The sequence below is a fragment of the Oryza brachyantha genome, chromosome 1 (genome assembly GCF_000231095.2).
Source record: "Oryza brachyantha chromosome 1, ObraRS2, whole genome shotgun sequence".
Lineage (NCBI taxonomy): Eukaryota > Viridiplantae > Streptophyta > Magnoliopsida > Poales > Poaceae > Oryza > Oryza brachyantha.
Window position 1 is genome coordinate 31,365,139 of NC_023163.2, and position 17,570 is coordinate 31,382,708.

General features: G+C 46.8%; 2 protein-coding genes across 4 annotated transcripts; both read right to left on the reverse strand.

Annotated features, from left to right (window-relative positions):
* Nucleotides 1–1,022: 1,022 nt before the first annotated feature.
* Nucleotides 1,023–12,314, reverse strand: LOC102710744 (regulation of nuclear pre-mRNA domain-containing protein 1A-like). Of its 3 annotated transcripts, none has more exons than XM_040523274.1 (8): nucleotides 12,213–12,314; nucleotides 11,039–11,170; nucleotides 10,342–10,589; nucleotides 3,755–3,850; nucleotides 3,463–3,619; nucleotides 2,670–2,809; nucleotides 2,528–2,563; nucleotides 1,023–2,276 (listed from the first exon to the last, which is right to left on the reverse strand). In XM_040523274.1, exons 2-8 carry the CDS (start codon nucleotides 11,112–11,114, stop codon nucleotides 1,545–1,547), a joined length of 1,485 nt encoding a protein of 494 aa, XP_040379208.1. In that variant the 5' UTR covers nucleotides 11,115–11,170; nucleotides 12,213–12,314; the 3' UTR covers nucleotides 1,023–1,544. The 3 variants fall into 3 exon arrangements, with proteins under 3 accessions (XP_040379208.1, XP_040379210.1, XP_040379215.1); XM_040523276.1 differs by having other exon boundaries at nucleotides 12,108–12,314; XM_040523281.1 differs by lacking the exons at nucleotides 10,342–10,589; nucleotides 11,039–11,170; nucleotides 12,213–12,314 and adding an exon at nucleotides 4,927–4,969 and having other exon boundaries at nucleotides 1,024–2,276; nucleotides 3,755–3,858.
* Nucleotides 12,315–12,765: 451 nt separating this feature from the next.
* LOC121053545 (disease resistance protein RPP13-like) lies at nucleotides 12,766–16,749 on the reverse strand. Its single transcript, XM_040520885.1, has 2 exons — nucleotides 16,190–16,749; nucleotides 12,766–15,421 (listed from the first exon to the last, which is right to left on the reverse strand). Exons 1-2 carry the CDS (start codon nucleotides 16,663–16,665, stop codon nucleotides 13,108–13,110), a joined length of 2,790 nt encoding a protein of 929 aa, XP_040376819.1. The 5' UTR covers nucleotides 16,666–16,749; the 3' UTR covers nucleotides 12,766–13,107.
* Nucleotides 16,750–17,570: the final 821 nt, after the last annotated feature.

Genomic DNA, 17,570 nt, shown 5'->3' on the forward strand with positions numbered 1-17,570 from the left:
TAGGTGAGAGCGTGGTTAGGGGTAACATTTAAATGTATAAAGGGTGGAAAGTGGAAAAATGAATGCTCTAAAGTGGATAAATTATGAATCTAAAGTAAGACGGAGATGTCTATAAGTCAGAGTGTGGTTAGGGGTAAGATGATAATAAATTTAAATGAGGGGGTGAAGAGTGAAATAATTAATACTCCAAAACCATCATTTATTTTGGGATTGTGAATCCAAAGTGATCACTATTTAAGACGGAGAAAGTTGTATATAGAAAGACCGATAGTATATAGCTGGTTGACCTGCTAAACACAATTATGGAGCCTTCCTAAGAAGATTAAGAACAAAGTTCAAAAGAGGTAGAACTGTGAAGTTGCTTTCTTTCGTTTCCCAATTATTGCTGTCACAAACTTTAAGGTGCCAAATCAGGAGCCTATCTGTATTTGTGATCATGGCAGAAACATCAGGCAGATATCAATATCTATCACACCACCACATCTGACCCATGCTGCCATGATCCTAAAAGTGTGAAACCCATAATTCTCTCTCTGAAGAAACAAAATTTTCCAAGCAACACTTGCAATGTTTTTGTGTGGACAAATTGCATTGCAAGACAGCTACTGCTCTTCATGTTTTCATGAGCACAGGCAATTTTCAGACAATCTTCTTGAGCATGGAATTTCTGCAGAGACTTTGTGTCTGCACCGCATTATTTAGGCAGTGAGTACAGTACACCCAAAACTGTCAGCGTTTCACAGGTCAAACCTCCCGGACGCACCCGCAAGCGTGTGGACCCCACAAAAGACTTGTGATGTGTGTGCATTATTGCTGTTTTGCTTCACTTGGAATTTTTGAGCCAATTTCAAAGGCAGGCAACAAGCACACATGGCTGGTGGTACATATACATGCAGCAACCACCATCAGGTATCTGAGCAGAATATATAATTTTTCAGCTTCAACTCAATAGTTTTTCCATCATCTCAATGAAGCAGAAAATATAGCACTCAAATGATACATACACATAGTTGTAGAGAAAGCATTATACATGATTAATTAGAGAAGTATACTATGGAAAAGACACCAAAAGTGGCCACTAGTAATGTCTGCCAAAAAAATGATACTCCTACTAGAATTTGCATCTCATACCAAATAGCAGAATTACATGCTCTCAACAATAATCTAGTCAATAACACAGGCAAAATGTAATACACATTTTGCAAAAAAAAAAAGAACAGAAAGAAAAGTAACAAAGATTTCATGCTATGGCATTTGCTTTCAGCTGTCATAACTCAAACTCCAGATTTTCATTCTAGCAGTCCAAACACAGTTTGTTTACTTCATGACCAAGACTTCAACTAATGTTAATTAACCGTTAAATATGCTACAATCTGGCTAACTGACTAAATGTACAACACTGGGAACAGTATATTCTAAGCTCCACAACACATGGTGATGAATCATCACGATCATAATCTTCAAAGGAGCCAAGACTATAGCTGTTCTCCAAAGCACAGCCTCATGTGCTTGCTGAAAGTACTAACATGCAAGCAAGAACTAGTCTATTTCCTGTTCATCGGTGGTGGCGGTGGAGGTGGAGGTGCGGGGAAAGGAGGGCCATAGAAAGGACCAGCTAAACCCTGGAAACCTGGGGGAGTATTTGGAGCATTAGGGAAGGGAGGTGGGATGCTGACCATGGGATAGTTCAGAGGAGAAAATACTGCGTAAGAGTTGTAGGGTACTGCTGTCATAGGACCAGCTGGCAGTCCTGCAAATGGAGCAGTAGGAACTGGCAGAAATGAACCTGTTGTAGGCGGTGGCGGTGGGACTGGAGGTGGATCAGAAGTTGGCGGTGGAGGGGGTGATGTAGACTCTGGTGGTGGAGGATGCTCAGGTGGTGGTGGCGGCTGTTGAAATGCATCAGATGGGAGTGGTGGTGGTGGTGGTGGTGGTGGCGGCGATTGAGGCTGTGAAACATACACATCGTTCTGCAGCTTCAGTCTCTTGTTTGCAGAGTGCTCTTCAATTTTCTGCTCAATGTTGTCCCTGGTGGCTTGTGAAGATAAAATGCCATTGGGGATCTCGTGCTCCCGACCGTTCTCCTGTGAATACATCACTGCACTCGATTGTCCCTTCTCAAAAGAACTGGTATTAGCTGGCTCTGGGGCAAAGCTACCAGGCGTTTCCGAGAGACCTGAATTCTTAAGCCCATGATTTGGTGGCTCCTGCCTTGCTACAGGAATTCCAAGCTTCTGGCAGAGGTCATCAGCTTTCTTGTATCGGGAGTGAGCTTCCTGATCAATAGTGGGAATACATCAGTACATTATTAAGGAACAGATAGCAGATAACAGCCCATCGTATAAAATATCAATTTTTTATAGGGAACAAACAGTCCTATGCGATGCCATATACGGTATTGTATAGAGCAGCACCATGTTTTTTCAGTAGTTATGATAATTACATTGTTCATTAAAAGCAGTGTTGCTTGAAATATGCAGAGGCAATTCTTAAAAGGGAACAGGGATTGTCAAATGTAAGAAAATACCTTAATATGGCTTCGGACTTGTTCCATTTTGAACTCCTGAAAGCAGATGAAGCATTATGAGCATTGAACAATCTGTCCAGCAAATTTCCATCTCAATCAAATTCAAATACATCACTATAAGCATGCATTTACATGTACATACCTGTTCATGGAGTGCTTCCCTTAAGCAAGAAATAAGATTGCCTCTGAGTAACTCTGATGTTTTCAACTGTTCAATGGAGTCTCTCAGGATACTCTGCTGTTGCTGAAGCTCCTCCACAAAGCCAGATCCATTACTACTGTCTGCCAATATGCACGAGTAGATAGTTAAGCTACAAGAAGAGGCAACGTAATAGACACGGAACAGAGACACATGCGCGTGCACATATATGCATGATAATATATCTGATAGGATTAACTCACTGACTTCTCCATTGAAAGGATAAGATTAAATCACTTACCCCAACAGCATGATCTAATTGAGGCCAACCAAAATTTAAAAAAGTATGGAGAAGTCTTATCGACATCCCATCATACCAGGAATTTTGCTACAAGTGTCCAGGCAGCTAGGAAAGTGTCAGCAACACTACCATCAGAGAAGAGGTCAGAATTGAGGGCAAAAACATAGGAGGTTTTGTAACTGGGCTACATATACTCATCCTGTGTGGGCTGGGCTGTGCATAGGTTCAATAGAACAGTTGGATAGATGGGCTTAGTAGCTCCAATTCCATGAGATGCCAACCATTTGCTCGTTAGCTGGCTACAACCAACAAAGGCCTTTACCTCTCCATATATTAATGGGCAAGGTTGGGTACAATTATAATGTAGGACAGTTTTGTCAATACCATGAATTTGCATATACAAGAAAAAACTCAGAAATAACAATACTTGGAGGGAAGCAGAACTGATATACTAAATGGGATAATACATATATGTCTTGTGAAGATATACCTTACCTAAAATAGAGTTATGCTCATACTCATTGTTGAGATTGTCAACAAAGTCAAGAGAAATTTGACATTTCCGCATGAGAGTATCGTCATCTACATGAGCATTCACCATATGCTTGTAGCAAGAGATAACCTTTTCCAGCAGTTCCCCATTAGGCTTTCTCTGAAATGTGTGAAGCAAACCATATAAAGTTGTGTAACTGTAAAGTGTATACACCACAGGTGTACATGAATGAAAATATCAGTTTTAAAGGTGGACCATATGAGTATTAAAAGGATCAAAATTAATAATACTTACCGACTTGGATTTGAGCTCCTTGAACCTTCTAGTATAGTCTTCCTTGAGACTTTGCCCATGAGACCCAAATATGTTACGTTCTTCCCATATATCAACCTGCAATACTTAAATAAAAAATGAGATCAAACAGTTATGCAAATAAATTATGTCCAGATAAGTGAGATTTTGGTGCTTAGGGATTCACATGCTCCATATGCACAAAGTGTATGCTGCACTATTAAAAAATGGTAACAAAGAAAAAAGATCATCCCTGTAATATACAAAGTTAGGCAAACATGAAGAATTTGAATCAAATTTGGCCATGATGTACACTCTACAGTACCAAAAGGAAAAAGTCAACCATGAAATATGCATAGGCACAGTAACTGTTCTTCTTTTGGATTGGCCGATTGGGATGTTTTGGTACCTAGAATTTCCTATACCTCATTAGTGAGAACCAGAAAGTGCATGACACACCATTCAAATAATGAGTTACAGATTTAAATATAATAAAATCAGGCTTTGAAATTCTGAACGGTATATTCAATCCTGAAGTTTCTAAAAACACATTTTGGAATTCGAAATTTTAATTGTGGACATTTGCAGAATTATATGTTCAAATTTTCAAATGTGCAAGATACTACATTATTCATCCAAGAACCAAGCATCACCATTGTGAGTTTGTGACTACTGCCTCTCCCTCTCAATTCAACCACGCTACTTGCCAAAAGCTTTATTGCCAACCATACAGCAAGAAGTAGAAACAGTTCCAATATGGTTGCTGTTACACTGCTACTGTAATTCTGACTTATATAGGCAGCATTTGGAATTCACGTGATAGATGAATGATTGTGTCTTTAATGTAAAGTTCAGTAACTTGAGCATCTCATGTAACAATATATTAATAGACATCCTATCCTTTTGTGCCAAGTAGATTCAATGGCTCCTTATGAGCAATATGAAGCAGATGTGTGGCTTGAGTGGTGGATGCCCTAATTAAGACGACTCTTCAGCTGCAGTAGCTCATGCCATATAGAGTGAGAATATCCTAAGGAGATAGCCTAGCCATTAGAAAAGACATACATGCAACCGATGCAAAATAGTAAGGCATGGCATGTCAGATATTGTTGTCACTACAAGTATCAAGTCAAAGCCACTCAAGGTCTAGTTTAGGGTTAGAAAGGCATTGCTACCTTGGCATTGCTTCCTAATGGAGGTCATAATTCAAAACAACTCTTGATGTATACCATAATTTGCCTGAAGTATATAAAGAGATTTAAGGAAACCTTGTCACTACCCATATAAGATCCACTATGAATAAAAACGCTTGCATGTGTACTTGATGACAAGAAATTGCCACAATCAAAGCAAAAACATTTTTACGCATCTCTATCACAAAAGGAAAAAAGATGCACGCAACAAAAAAAAAAGGAGAACATTCCATCTAGGGCCCATTGTTAGTTGATACCTAAAAACACCACAATTTTCTAACCTCCCAACCGTAGCACATAATTTGCAAATTTCTTCCAAAAGTACCATCCATATTACTAGCCTCTGCATAATGTAAGATGCCAAAAGATCCAAATGTCCTAATCTTCTTTCATTTCGAACACTAACACCAAGAAAGCTAAGATTGAGTTGTTTCGCAAAGTATGTGCATGAGCCACAAACATCGTCCTCGTGAAAGATGGGTAGGGGAAAATCAAGGCTGGTGTGGGACTCTGTGGAGGGGTGGTGGTAGGGGTCTATTGTAGGTCGAGGTGATGTGGCTCGATTAGATGGTGTCAATCAGAGATCGGTCGCGTTCTTGTCGTCAGTGAGGAAGGTAGAGGTGAGATGAGATGATTTGCCACCAATACTATACTTCACTAGAACCACCACTAACTTATCTTTGACCCTCATTGCCGCCTCGCCTCCATCCCATACATCCCCTACCATCACCTCATAGTTACTTCGCCGCCTCCACCCAAATGACTTCGACAACATTATGGACTTGTTGGTAACTTGCCAGATGTGTGCATGGGGCATTGAGGCTATTGATGAGACAACCCATGACTAGGCTCTAGTGACGCAAGATCTTATGAGGGAACAAGATGGGCCAATTTGTTCATCTCCTCTAATAACATTGTTTAGGAACATAATTAAAAAAGCAAAGGCCAACAAAAACTTAGTAATGTGACATTTTTAGAAAAATAGGGCACATGATTTCATCTCGATATTTTTGGATATCAACTCAAAATTGTGCTATTGATGAGATTTTCCATAGACAAACATACTTAGGTGATAATATTATCCATTTATAGACATGTAACACAACAGAACAAACAATCACATTTCTTGGTGTACTCTTGGACAAACTCTATGGCAAAGGCACGTTATGGTGTTGTTGCAATGCAAACCAATGAGAACGCTTCCTTGAATCATTTTATTGACATGTGTGAGCAATCACGAGGAATACAAAGAGGTGGAACTAGCAGGGGATGAGATGCCTTCAAAGTTGCCCTAATCCGACAACCCCTTGTTCTACTCGTAGTGGAAGTACCATTCTTGAGCGACCAAACACAGTCGTCGTCGTCGATGTATCGTCCACAAAAGAATTGCTCGCGGTGGTTTAGCCAATATATTGGATTATCTTTACCGTTGTACTTCGGAAATTTGATATTGTAGTAACATGGTTCGCCACTACCACAGCCAGCTGTCTTTGGCACACGCACTTGCATGGTCCCCTAAACGGCCTAATGGAGATAAGTCGAGTTCAGCATCATGACCCTCCACCAAGGCAAGGTAGCTAAAGTCTTGCTATATCCCCTTGTGTGGTTCTAGCGCCACGAGCCGAGCAGGTGTGACCACTACTGCACAGCCTAGGTGGGCGACATCACTTTTGGAGGCAAGCGTAGAGAAACCATAACCATATCCTCTTGGAGTTTGGCCAATGCATCCTTGGCACCCTCACCCTCGCTATTGAGTCATAAGCTTCGATACCAAGTGGATGTCAGCGCATGTGAGCGATCACAAGAAATACAAGTGAGATACAGTTGGTCAGAGTTTGATCGGGTAGTCAGACTATCGTTCCATGATGACATGATGTCACATGCCGCGTAGCAAAGGAATGTGCAGGGAACAAGATAATAGAGAAATGTGCGATGAGTAAAGATTTGATAATCCTTGCTTAAAATGAATGATAACAATTGGCTCTCTTCTATAGAAGAATGACTAAACAACTTGATCCTAATTTAATGGAAACAAAATTGATACTGACTATATAAGTAGATAGTGTCATTATAGAGTTCTTCACTCGTCAACTTCTGTGTCCCATGCAACATTCGCACCAACTCGTGTCATGTCGCATTGCGTCATCTCCTCTGATGTGATCCCGACCATGACAATCGTTGGAATGCTTAGGATGCTTCATGGGCTCATTGTCTATCATACCATCATTTAGCATAACCACTTATGGTACATGAAGCTAGACCATTTCTTTTGAGATATGTTGTTTGTGAAATGTCAACAGCGAGCAATGGATATTATTTAACAATGAAAACAAAGAGATCTTGGAATGCAGTAAATAAATATCATTGTCCCACCGTACACCTCTATTAATGGAAAAAAAACATATATTATTCCATTGCTCTCACTCCCCCCTATTAGGGATGAAAACGGATCGGAAACGGACAGAAACCAGCTCTACCGTTTCCATTTTCATATTTTTTCGGAACCGGAACCGGAATCAGAAACTCCGGATACGAAAACGGAATCGGACACTATCGAAAACGAAAACGGAGCGAATACGAAGCGGAGCGATACGGTATTGAAAATGTATCGGAATATAAAAACACCTTAAAATAGTACACATATCTTTTCTAAAAAAATATCAAATTCTCCAATTTAATGGTAGGTGTGGCGACCAGCGAGGAATGGACGGCGTCGGGTGACGAGGGAGCTGGCCGGGGACGGCGTCGAGGGCTGGTGGTGTCAGCGCCCGGAGTTGGAGGCGGCGTCAGGGGCTGGAAGCGGCTGCGCCCACCGGTGAGGTGGCGTCGGGAGTTGGCGGTGCCTAGGTTGGCAAGGACGGCGGGGCTAGAGAGCAGGCAACGCCGGTGGGGCTGGAAGGGGCGGCAGCGTCGGCAAGGCTGGCAGGTGGTGGCGACGCTGGCAAGGGGTGCTGGGGCCGGCAAGGGCGTCGGCGCTGGTGAGGCTGGTAGGGGACGACGATGTTGGAAAGGGCGGCGTTGCCGACGACTGTCTAGCACGGATGGGCAGCGGTGGAACAGGCATACAGCACGCACTCCAGCGTGCAACTAGCGGCTAGTATTTGGGCCATTAGCTGGCTTTGGGCCTGCCTAGCCGGATTGGACCATTGGGCCAAATTTTTGTTGCGAATACTGTTCGGAATTCCGGAAAAATTTCCGGAAAGTTTCCGACCGATTCCGCGTCCCGTCGGATATTCCTCCTACCGTATCCGTTTCCGTTTCCGATACCGTTTCCGAAGATTTCCGAAAAAATTCCGACCGATTGGTTCCGTTTCCGAAAACAAGTCCGGATTCCAAAAAAATTCCGATCCGTTTTCAACCCTACCCCCTATGTCCAACTCTCTCATATCTTCTTGGTTCACCTATACTAGCCATAGTTTTGTCATTTATTTTTGCTTCCTATCAATCCCCATCGTGGCATGTAGGATGTGTGAAGAACTAGAGGAACACGGTAAGGCACTTGTAGGGCTAACACTTGAAGGGCATGTTGGTGACATTGACCTTTTTGGTTTAGTGTCTAGGGTTGAGGAAAGGGGCCAAGAAGGAAGCCAAACACTAGGGCTAGAAGTAGGTGAGTGGAGTTAGCTAACAAAGGGTTGCAATTTCTTTCTTGTTCACCACATACAGTCTCTTGATCTATCGAGTTTTTCCATCCTCCATTTAGCCCCCATTGGCTACCGACCTCTTTCCCTCGCAAGAGTAAGACCAATCTATTAATTCAGAGTTTCGGACATTCCACGAGCATGTTGCCATCACACATATTGTCTTCTCCGATTCCAGCCTTGCAACAATGTCGATAACATAAAAAACTCTCTGTTGTTGTTAGCAGGGTGCAGAGATGTGTGCAAGGGGGATAGCATTGACCGATGGTCATGACCCTGCCACCCACAAGCACCATAATCCATGGCAGTTGGTAGATTTGATGCAAGGTGTTAGTTGAGATTACAATATTAACTAGGCATATTTGGAAATTAACAAGAGAAGCACTACTTAGGCCGTTGTGCACGCTTCCCAAACTACTAAACGGTATATTTTTTACAAAAAAGTTATATATGAAAATTGCTTTAAAAATTCAGATTAATCTATTTTTATAATTTTTATAGTTAGTAATTAATTAATCACATACTAATCTGTTACCGCGTTTTCTGCCTTAATAGGTAACTAACTTTCCCTTTACAAGAACAGGTAAAGAATCCTATGCTAATCTAGCCCAACGTGAAAATCTTTCCAACTGTAGATCTGAAACCAAATGAAGCCCTTAATGGTCCGCGTACCTCACCATTCACTGACTGCTCCCAAGCAAGGTTTTCACAGCACTTACTGCGCTTGAGGAGCCAGGGCACCATGGTCGTTCAGGCAGGCAGCATGGGTCCTCAAGGCAATATGTGGCCAGCTAAAGGGGTTGGGTAGTACAGCAAATTAGAAGACAAGCAACATACAGCAGTAGAGCAGAGGACAGGAATGTAAGGCAATAAGAATGTTGGAGAGGACTGAGCAGAAGAAAATGGAATACATCAACAACAAACTGTACACACGAAGAGAGCATATCAGAAGCAAGGAACAAAGACAACATGACCAGAGAGCATAGCAGAAGCAGATTGAACACACATACACCTTGGCGGGAAGAAGCTTGGAGGAGATGGGGAGACCATGGAGAGGCTGTCCCAGATGAGGAGTGGAAACTACACAAAGGCAAGACCGGTGGAAGGGATGTGGAGAGGAGGACATGGCCACATAGGCATGACATGGAATGGAGAGGTGCAAACTTGAACTTGACTGACAATCATACACATAAGAGGCAGCACTGGTGGAATCCTAGCCCTCTCTTATCTGCATGTTGTTGACTGGGCATGATGTGTTCACCTAGACCATTACCACTTACAGTTTCAACCATACTAACCTATCTTCATCAACAGCACTTCCATGTGACCCGCACGTGCACACAGAACACCAGCACCACAAAAATCCACCTTCCCTTCCTCTGCTTACCCCCGCTAGCTGGCTAAGGCACCTGGTTGGACACTCATCATGACACCCGCATTTTCTAGGCACACAACTAGATGGTCCAGGTGAGTTGAGCCTTCATAGGCCACCAGAATGCCATGGTATTGTATAGGTAACACCACAATAACCATGGTACTGAGCTTTATGATTTCAAAATCTAAAGCAAGTAGTGGTTGCATAATAGTTCAATATACCAACCATATTAAGTGCATCTATACATAATAAATATTAATTCCATGAAACTAAGGTGTCTATATGAAAATTTGTTATTACAACTAGCTAACAAGAGAAATACGAGGGATGGACTCATAGGTAACTAAATGCTTTTATGCATGCAGTATTTTGTTCACATACCAGTCTCTGTACGACATTTCTTCCAAAGTCATCGCCGTTGACAAACACATCATTTAAGGCAGCAGGGATGACCCTCCAGAACTCATTAACATATCTACCAGAGTCCTTTTTGCTGTTCTGCACAATATCATTTGCAAGGTACAGCAAAGATACCCTCCTCTCACGAGGAGCTGAGTGAAAATCAGAATCCCATGTTTCAACAACTTGTCGGCAGTGTCGATAATGAAAGACACACCAATGTGACAAAGCTTTTCTTTTGTTAAGCACGACATTATGTGAAAAAAATTCCAAAGAAAAGGAAAGTTTTATTTGGATACACTTGAACATATTTAGACAAGGGCCAAATGGTACCTGCTAGACTACCAGTATGCTATCAATTGACCATAATAATGTGTGATGAGTCATCAACTGGATGCAAAAGGTGTACTGCCATAGTGATCTACAGTGGTAAGATTAAAAGCACTAGCCATTTCTAACTATCCAGATCATGTAAGCCGTCGAATTATAATTGTCAAGTCAAAATGAGGATGGATAATTTGTGTGTTGTCCTGAGAGAAAATACCAAAAAAAAGTAGGTGTGCACCCTCTAATCCATGAAGAATAATAGCTATGCCACAATTACACTAGAGTGCATGTAGAAAGGACATAAGCAAGTTAATGATGGAGAAAGTTGTAGGATCACACTTTGGAAGGATACTCTCTATGCTTTGTCGTGAATTGTTGAGCTTCAAAAGCTTCTGCGCCAATATCTGTGGGTTGAATCCTGCGTTCATATTATGTAATCTAGCTTGCGCTTTGAGAATCTCCCAAATCCACAGGAAAGAAAAACCTGCAAAACACATAAATATATTACACAACACTGTGACACTTACAAAAGGGGAGATTGTAACTGCTAATGTCGAATCACAGTGAACCTCTATGACTCTGTGTTGCAACTAAAATGAGAATGGAAGTAAGTGATCGTGAGAAATAGTGAAATACTACTATTTCAGGAACACCCAGTTGTTGACGAGAAAATAAGCAATGTAAGATCAGTAAACTATAACACCATATTTGTATTCCTAATAACGTGGTTACAGAGCATTGCAGGTCTTACAAATTTATACAAGAAGAAAAATGAAAAATAGGAACAGAGGCAGCCACTTCAAAGTCCTTTACAGATTCACCAAACCAGCATTGATTTCCCACATACCGAAAGTCCTAGAAAAGAAGTGCAATGAAAAAAGACTAATCTTTAATATCTGTGCCACGGTCATAGTGGCAGCGCCCAAATATGGCACAGAACTAGGTAGACCGAAGCTTCTGTGGACTTGAAGATGACAAGCAGCAGCAAAAGGCTGTCACCATGGAGACCATTTAAGTATGCATCTCGCTCTGCACAACACCCCCCCCCCACACACACACACACACACACACCCCACCCCAAACAACCTAATCCAAGGCTCGGACAGGCCTGACAACCAAGCTTGCAACTTTGCACCAGAGAACAAAGAGCAAGCTGAAATGATGTCAAAATTTCATTTCTATCACTTCAATCAGAGCATATACGCCTAGAGAATTTCTTACAGAGCTAGAAACGAAAAAGAAAGGGAAAACAAAATCTGCGACCCGCGCAGCAGCAGGACCCCGGTAGCAGCCACCACCGGCGGCGCAAATCGAATCAGAAAAGAAAAATTCCCCCGCACAACAACACGGAGCGAGAACCATGCCCTCCCCCCGGTTAACCCCCAAAGAGAAAGCACCAGAGACATCAAAAGAATTCACACCACGGGGAGCGACGGGCGCAAGCCACCACACCGCAGGCAGCGGCGGAGAGCGAGCAGCACGCAAGGGGGGTGGGGAGGAAGAGCGGGGAGCAGGGAGCAGGAAACCTCAGGCCTCGCTACGGCTCCGATTCCAGCATTGGGGAGGGCGGGCGCAAATCCTAGGGTTTAGTTGGGGATTTTTCCGTTGAGGTGGAGGCGCCGCGCGGGGGGAGGAGAGGAGGGGAGGGAGAGGCCGAGCGGGGGGAGGTGGGGAGGGAGGGATGACGACAGCACGGGGGTGGGGGCCACGACGGCTGGGGGAGGGGGTGGACAGGTGGGTGCGGGCCCCACGTGCCATGACACGCGGGTGTGTTCTGCGGTGGGGGTGTGCTGCAGCGGATATACCGCTGACGTGTCGTGGAGGTGGTGGTCCCCACGTGTCTGTGGGCCGGATTTGCTTGATTCGATGGGCTAGGGTGGCCGTGGATTTCCAGCCCATATCACCGTGGACTTCAAAATCTAATGGCTACGTTCTTTTCGGCTCAACCAAATTGTTAATCTTTTTGACGAGCATGTTTTGCGGACAAAATATATATGTAAATTAATTAGAATTAAATAAATCCATTTTAAAAATTTTAGTATTAACTACTCCACTAATCATATGCTAACCACGTTTCTATTTTGTGTTCTGCTAGTGCTAGCTAAGCCAATTAGAACAAGAGGAACACAGCCTAAGACGGTTTAAAGATCCCGCGCAAAGATTTGTGCATATCATATGATCACCTTCCCCATCTCCGGTGAACTCCGACATGCTCTTGTCTTCTCCGACGATGCCAAGTACTATCCAATGCCAAAGACTTCCACTGAATTTCCAGCTTAATACAATGGATTTGAAATTTCGTTACACGTGCTTGCCGATTCACTACTATGTTACTAATACTACTCATTTCTACTCCCAAGCTAAGCTGCGATCATGGCGCATTGGCACGTTCACGGTCCAGCTGATAGACGAGCTAAGCTCCTACCGAAGGGTCTGGATGACGAGGACGTGCTTGATCTTGTGGTGATCCTCCCCGCCGCGCTTCTTGATCCTCTCCACCATGCGCGGCATGCGGAACAGCACCACCTCCTTCAGCTCCGGTATGCCGGCGAGCGCCTCCGGCAGCATCCGCATCTTGGCGCACCGGAGCAGCGTCAGGCTCGCCAGCGAGGCCATGGCCCCGGCCCTCACCGTCCACTCCTCCAGCTCCGGCAGCGCCAGCTTCAGCTTCTGGAGGCTCCGGAACCCGCCGTCCCGGAGCTCGAGGCGATCGCCGTCGTAGGCGAGCGCCATCAGCGACAGCTCCGACAGGCTCGGCAGCTCGCTCAGCATGTCCACGAACTTCTGCCCCACCATCGTATTCCACATCGACAGCCGTGTCAGGTTCGGCCGAATGTACCGCACCATTCCGCCCGCTGCCTCGCCGTCGCCGGTGTTCGGCCCGTCCGGCGAGTCCATGGGTCCCACCAGCTGCAGTCTCTGCAGCTGCCGCAAGCACGGGATGGTGAACACGGCCGACGGCAGCGACTCGCCCCGGAGTACCAGGTGCACCAGCAGGTCCAGGCTCTCCAGCGCGGCCGTCAGCGCGCCGGCGTGCTTGGCGACGAGCCCCCTGAGCTCCAGCGACCGGAGGTTGGTGGACCTCCCCATCGGGTTGATGCCGCCGCGCGTGTCCCAGCACAGCGGCTGCACGCCGTGGAGCGTCTGGAGGCTGTGCAGGTCGCCGAGCACCTTGGGCAGCGCGAACGGCGCCACGACGTGCCGCAGCGTGGGGATCCTCCAGAACGCGGTGGTCACGTCGAGCACCTGGGCGTTGTTGGTGCCTTTCAGGATCAGGGACTGCAGGTTGACGAGGTTGCTCACGCTCGGCGGCAGCTTCTCCAGCTGGCCGCAGTGGAGACCCAGGTACCTGATGTGGATCATGGAGCCGATCTCGTTCGGGAGCTTCTTGAGCTCGAGGCCATGGATGTCGATGACCCGGAGGAATTTGGACGCGTCGAGGAAGCCCAGGTCGGTGGACTGGATGCACCTGGCGCCGCCACCGTTGCGGACGAGGTCGCAGACGACGGAGCGGAGCTTGGGGAGAGCGTTGCCGAGATGGACGTATCTCTCCGAGGAGTTCTGGATGGCGAGGCGGCGCACGGTGGCCGGCGCGAGCACGTCGGTGCTGTCGTGGCTCTCGATGAAGCTGGCCTCCTGCGCCTCCTCCTGCGCGAAGGCGTGGAGCCGGTCGTGCACCACCACCTTGAGCACGACGTCGAACTCGTCCTTCTCCACCAGCTGCACCATGCACCGGGAGATGAGCTCCTTGAGGTAGCCCTGGCCGACCTCCTCCATGGTGCTCCCCCGCCGCGGCCGCACGAACCCCTCGGCGACCCAAAGCCGCACCAGCCGCTGCGCGTCGACCTCGGCGCTCTCCCGCATCGCCGCGAAGTAGAGGAAGCACGACTTGAGGTGGTGCGGCAGGTCGTCGAACGCCAGCGACATGATCCGCCTGCTGCTGTCGTTCTTGGACGACGGCTCCCTCGCCGCGGAGAGCTGCGCCATCACCTCGTCCCACTCCGCCGGGAGCTCCTTGCACCGCAGCACGCCGGCGAGGATGACGATCGACAGCGGCAGGCCGCGGGTGATCTGGAAGATCTTCTGGTAGTACTTCGACCTGTGCTGGCGCGGGCAGTCGCCGGAGCCGAACACCCGTCGCCGGAACACCTCGTACGTGTTCTCCGGGTTAAGCCGTTCCAGCTCGATCGGGTCGTACGTCGCCGGCCCGGGGTACCCCACCACCTCCAAGACCGCCATGTCGGCGACCAGCACCACCCTGCTGCCGTTGCCCTCGTCGGGGAGCGACGCTCTTAGACTGTTCCAGTCGGAGGCCGCGATGCTGCCATCGACGACGACGAGGTACCGCCGGCCGGTCAGGTTCTGGAACAGCGAGTTACTGACGTCCCTCCCCGCCGCCCTGCACGCCGCCGCAGCGCCGTCGCCGCCGCTGCAGCCATCCTCCACCCTCTGCTGCGACGAAGATCGCCACAGCTGGAAGGTGGCCTGCGAGTTGATGTCGCGGAGGACGTCGGCCGGCCGGCTGTTCGACGGGAGCACCGTCCACGTCAGTATATCGAAGTGGTTGCGGATCTCCGAGCTCTCGTACACCTTCCGCGCCAGCGTCGTCTTGCCGATGCTGCTCTTGCCGACGATGGAGACGAGCGCGCGGCCGGCGACGGCGTCGTCGAGGAGCTGCTCCTTGAGCATCTTGCTGTACATGTCCAACCCGACGGTGCACTCCTCCAAATCATCCCTGCATCAAAATTAGGCCATAATTAGTTACAGAAACTTTACCCAAAAACATCGTATTAAATTTTAAGCATCTAAATAAAACATTAAATATACATAAACACTAAAACTAATTATATAGTTAGAGAAAAAATTATGAGACAAATCTTTTAAGCCTAATTAGTACATGATTAGCCATAAGTGCTAAGTGCTAAAGTAACCAATATGTGTTAATAGCGAATTAATTAGACTCAAAAAATTTGTCTCGCGGTTCTTAGTGGAAATCTAAAATTTGTTTTATAATTAAATTATATTTAATATTTTAAATATGTGATTTTAGTTGACTTTTCTCCCGTAAATTTTCAGAACCGAAGATATCCTTACTCTCTCCGGTCAAGTCAAATATTTACTGTTAAAAAAAAAATCAAGATCAATGGGATCGCTTCTCATCGTCGGATATGCGGGAGTGAATCTCAGCCATTGGATTAAGCTGGCCTGGGGCCCACTCCCCCAGCTTTGCACCAACCAGTCAACGAGAGTTGACCTCGCCGGCCGACGAGCTCCCAATTACCAAATCCTCCATCGCCGCCGCCTCTGCTTCCCTTCCCCGCCTCCGTCCGATCCGCGCCGCGTTCCCCGAGACCCCGACTACGACTGCGGCTCCGGACAAGAATCGGGTTGTGAACTTGCAATTCGGGTGGTGATTGGGCTCACATTGCAGATGAACTTTTCAGGCGATGAGTAGCATGCGTGGTCGAGCTGAGAGTGATCTGAGCTTGAGAGGCGCGCGTACCAGGAGGCAAGGGTGGTGGTGGCGGAGGAGGAGGGGGCGGCCCAGGCGGGGGACGGCGTGTGCTCGATGTTGAAGGCGGCGCGGTTGGCGGAGATCCCTTCGAGCCGCTTCGTGATCTGGCGGATGCGGCCGGAGAGGCCGTGGCGGAGCGCGACCTGGCCGGCGCAGAGGGCGGGCCAGGCTACGCAGGACGGGAGCGGCGGCGGGGCCCTCCTCCGCGCGGCGCGGTGGAGGAAGTCGTCGAGCGCGTCCTCGGCCTCGAATGCGACGTCGCGGGTCTGGCGGACCCAGACGGCGACGAACTCGTCGTCGCGGCGGCGGCGCCGTCGGTCGGCGTCGCGGATGAAGGTGTGGAGCCACTCGAGCCTGTCGCGGAGGAGGCGGACGTCGTCGCCCACCTCGAGCAGCACCGCCGCCTCCCACGCCACCAGCTCTGCCACCTTGGCCAGCACCGCCGTGATCGCCGTCTCCGCCATGCGCGCTGGGCTCTCCTCTCGTCTCCTCTCCTCTCTGCGGCGGCGGCGGCGCTGGCTTCCTCTGTCCTCCGCCTTCCTTCGCGACGTTCGCGTCGGCTTCTTGGCGCTAAACGGTGTGCGCTTAGCACGCTTTAATAATTGGTGGAGTCAACGGGGAAGTCAATGTTCGCACTTGTTCTGCGCCACATCTATGAACCACACCTACTACCAGATAACCAGATTCTTTTAGATTTTCCATGAAAATAATCAAAATTATTTATCGTTAGTACAAGACGTGGTTAAATTTCTAATGGTTTGATAATTAAACTTTTTGTTAGAATATATTTATCAAATCAAATAAGGTTGTGTTCTTGGAGGGGCGGATAAGTTAACTTACTCCGGTAAAAAAACGTTGTAATAGATTAATATATAATTAATTAACTATTTATTATTAAAAAATATAAAATAGATTAATATAATTTTTAAAACAACTTTTCTATATAAAATTTTTGCAAAATATAAATATACGCGTGAAAAACAGGAAACTAGTTAACTTAACTGGTCAGCCGAACGTGCCCTAAGTTTACGATAGTATGAATGTACCTTCCGAGCAAAAGTTAACTTTTTGCCCTCAACAGTGATAGTAAAAGAGGATTAAACTCTTATCTTAAATAATGGCAAAAAAAAAATAAAAGCCCCATGTCACATGGGATTGGGATCCTCTACTGTCGGCGGCGGTGTGCGGGTGCCTTTATTACTAACAGTGTCGGTGCGCTGGTGCCTTTATTACTGACGGATGGGCCCTGCCAACCTTATACCCATGTGTCGGTGATAAAAACACGGTGTGTACAGATAATCCGAATCCCGTCAGATGGCTCCTCACGGGCCTCTGCCTCTGGTTAGTGATGGCCTGATGGGATGCAAAG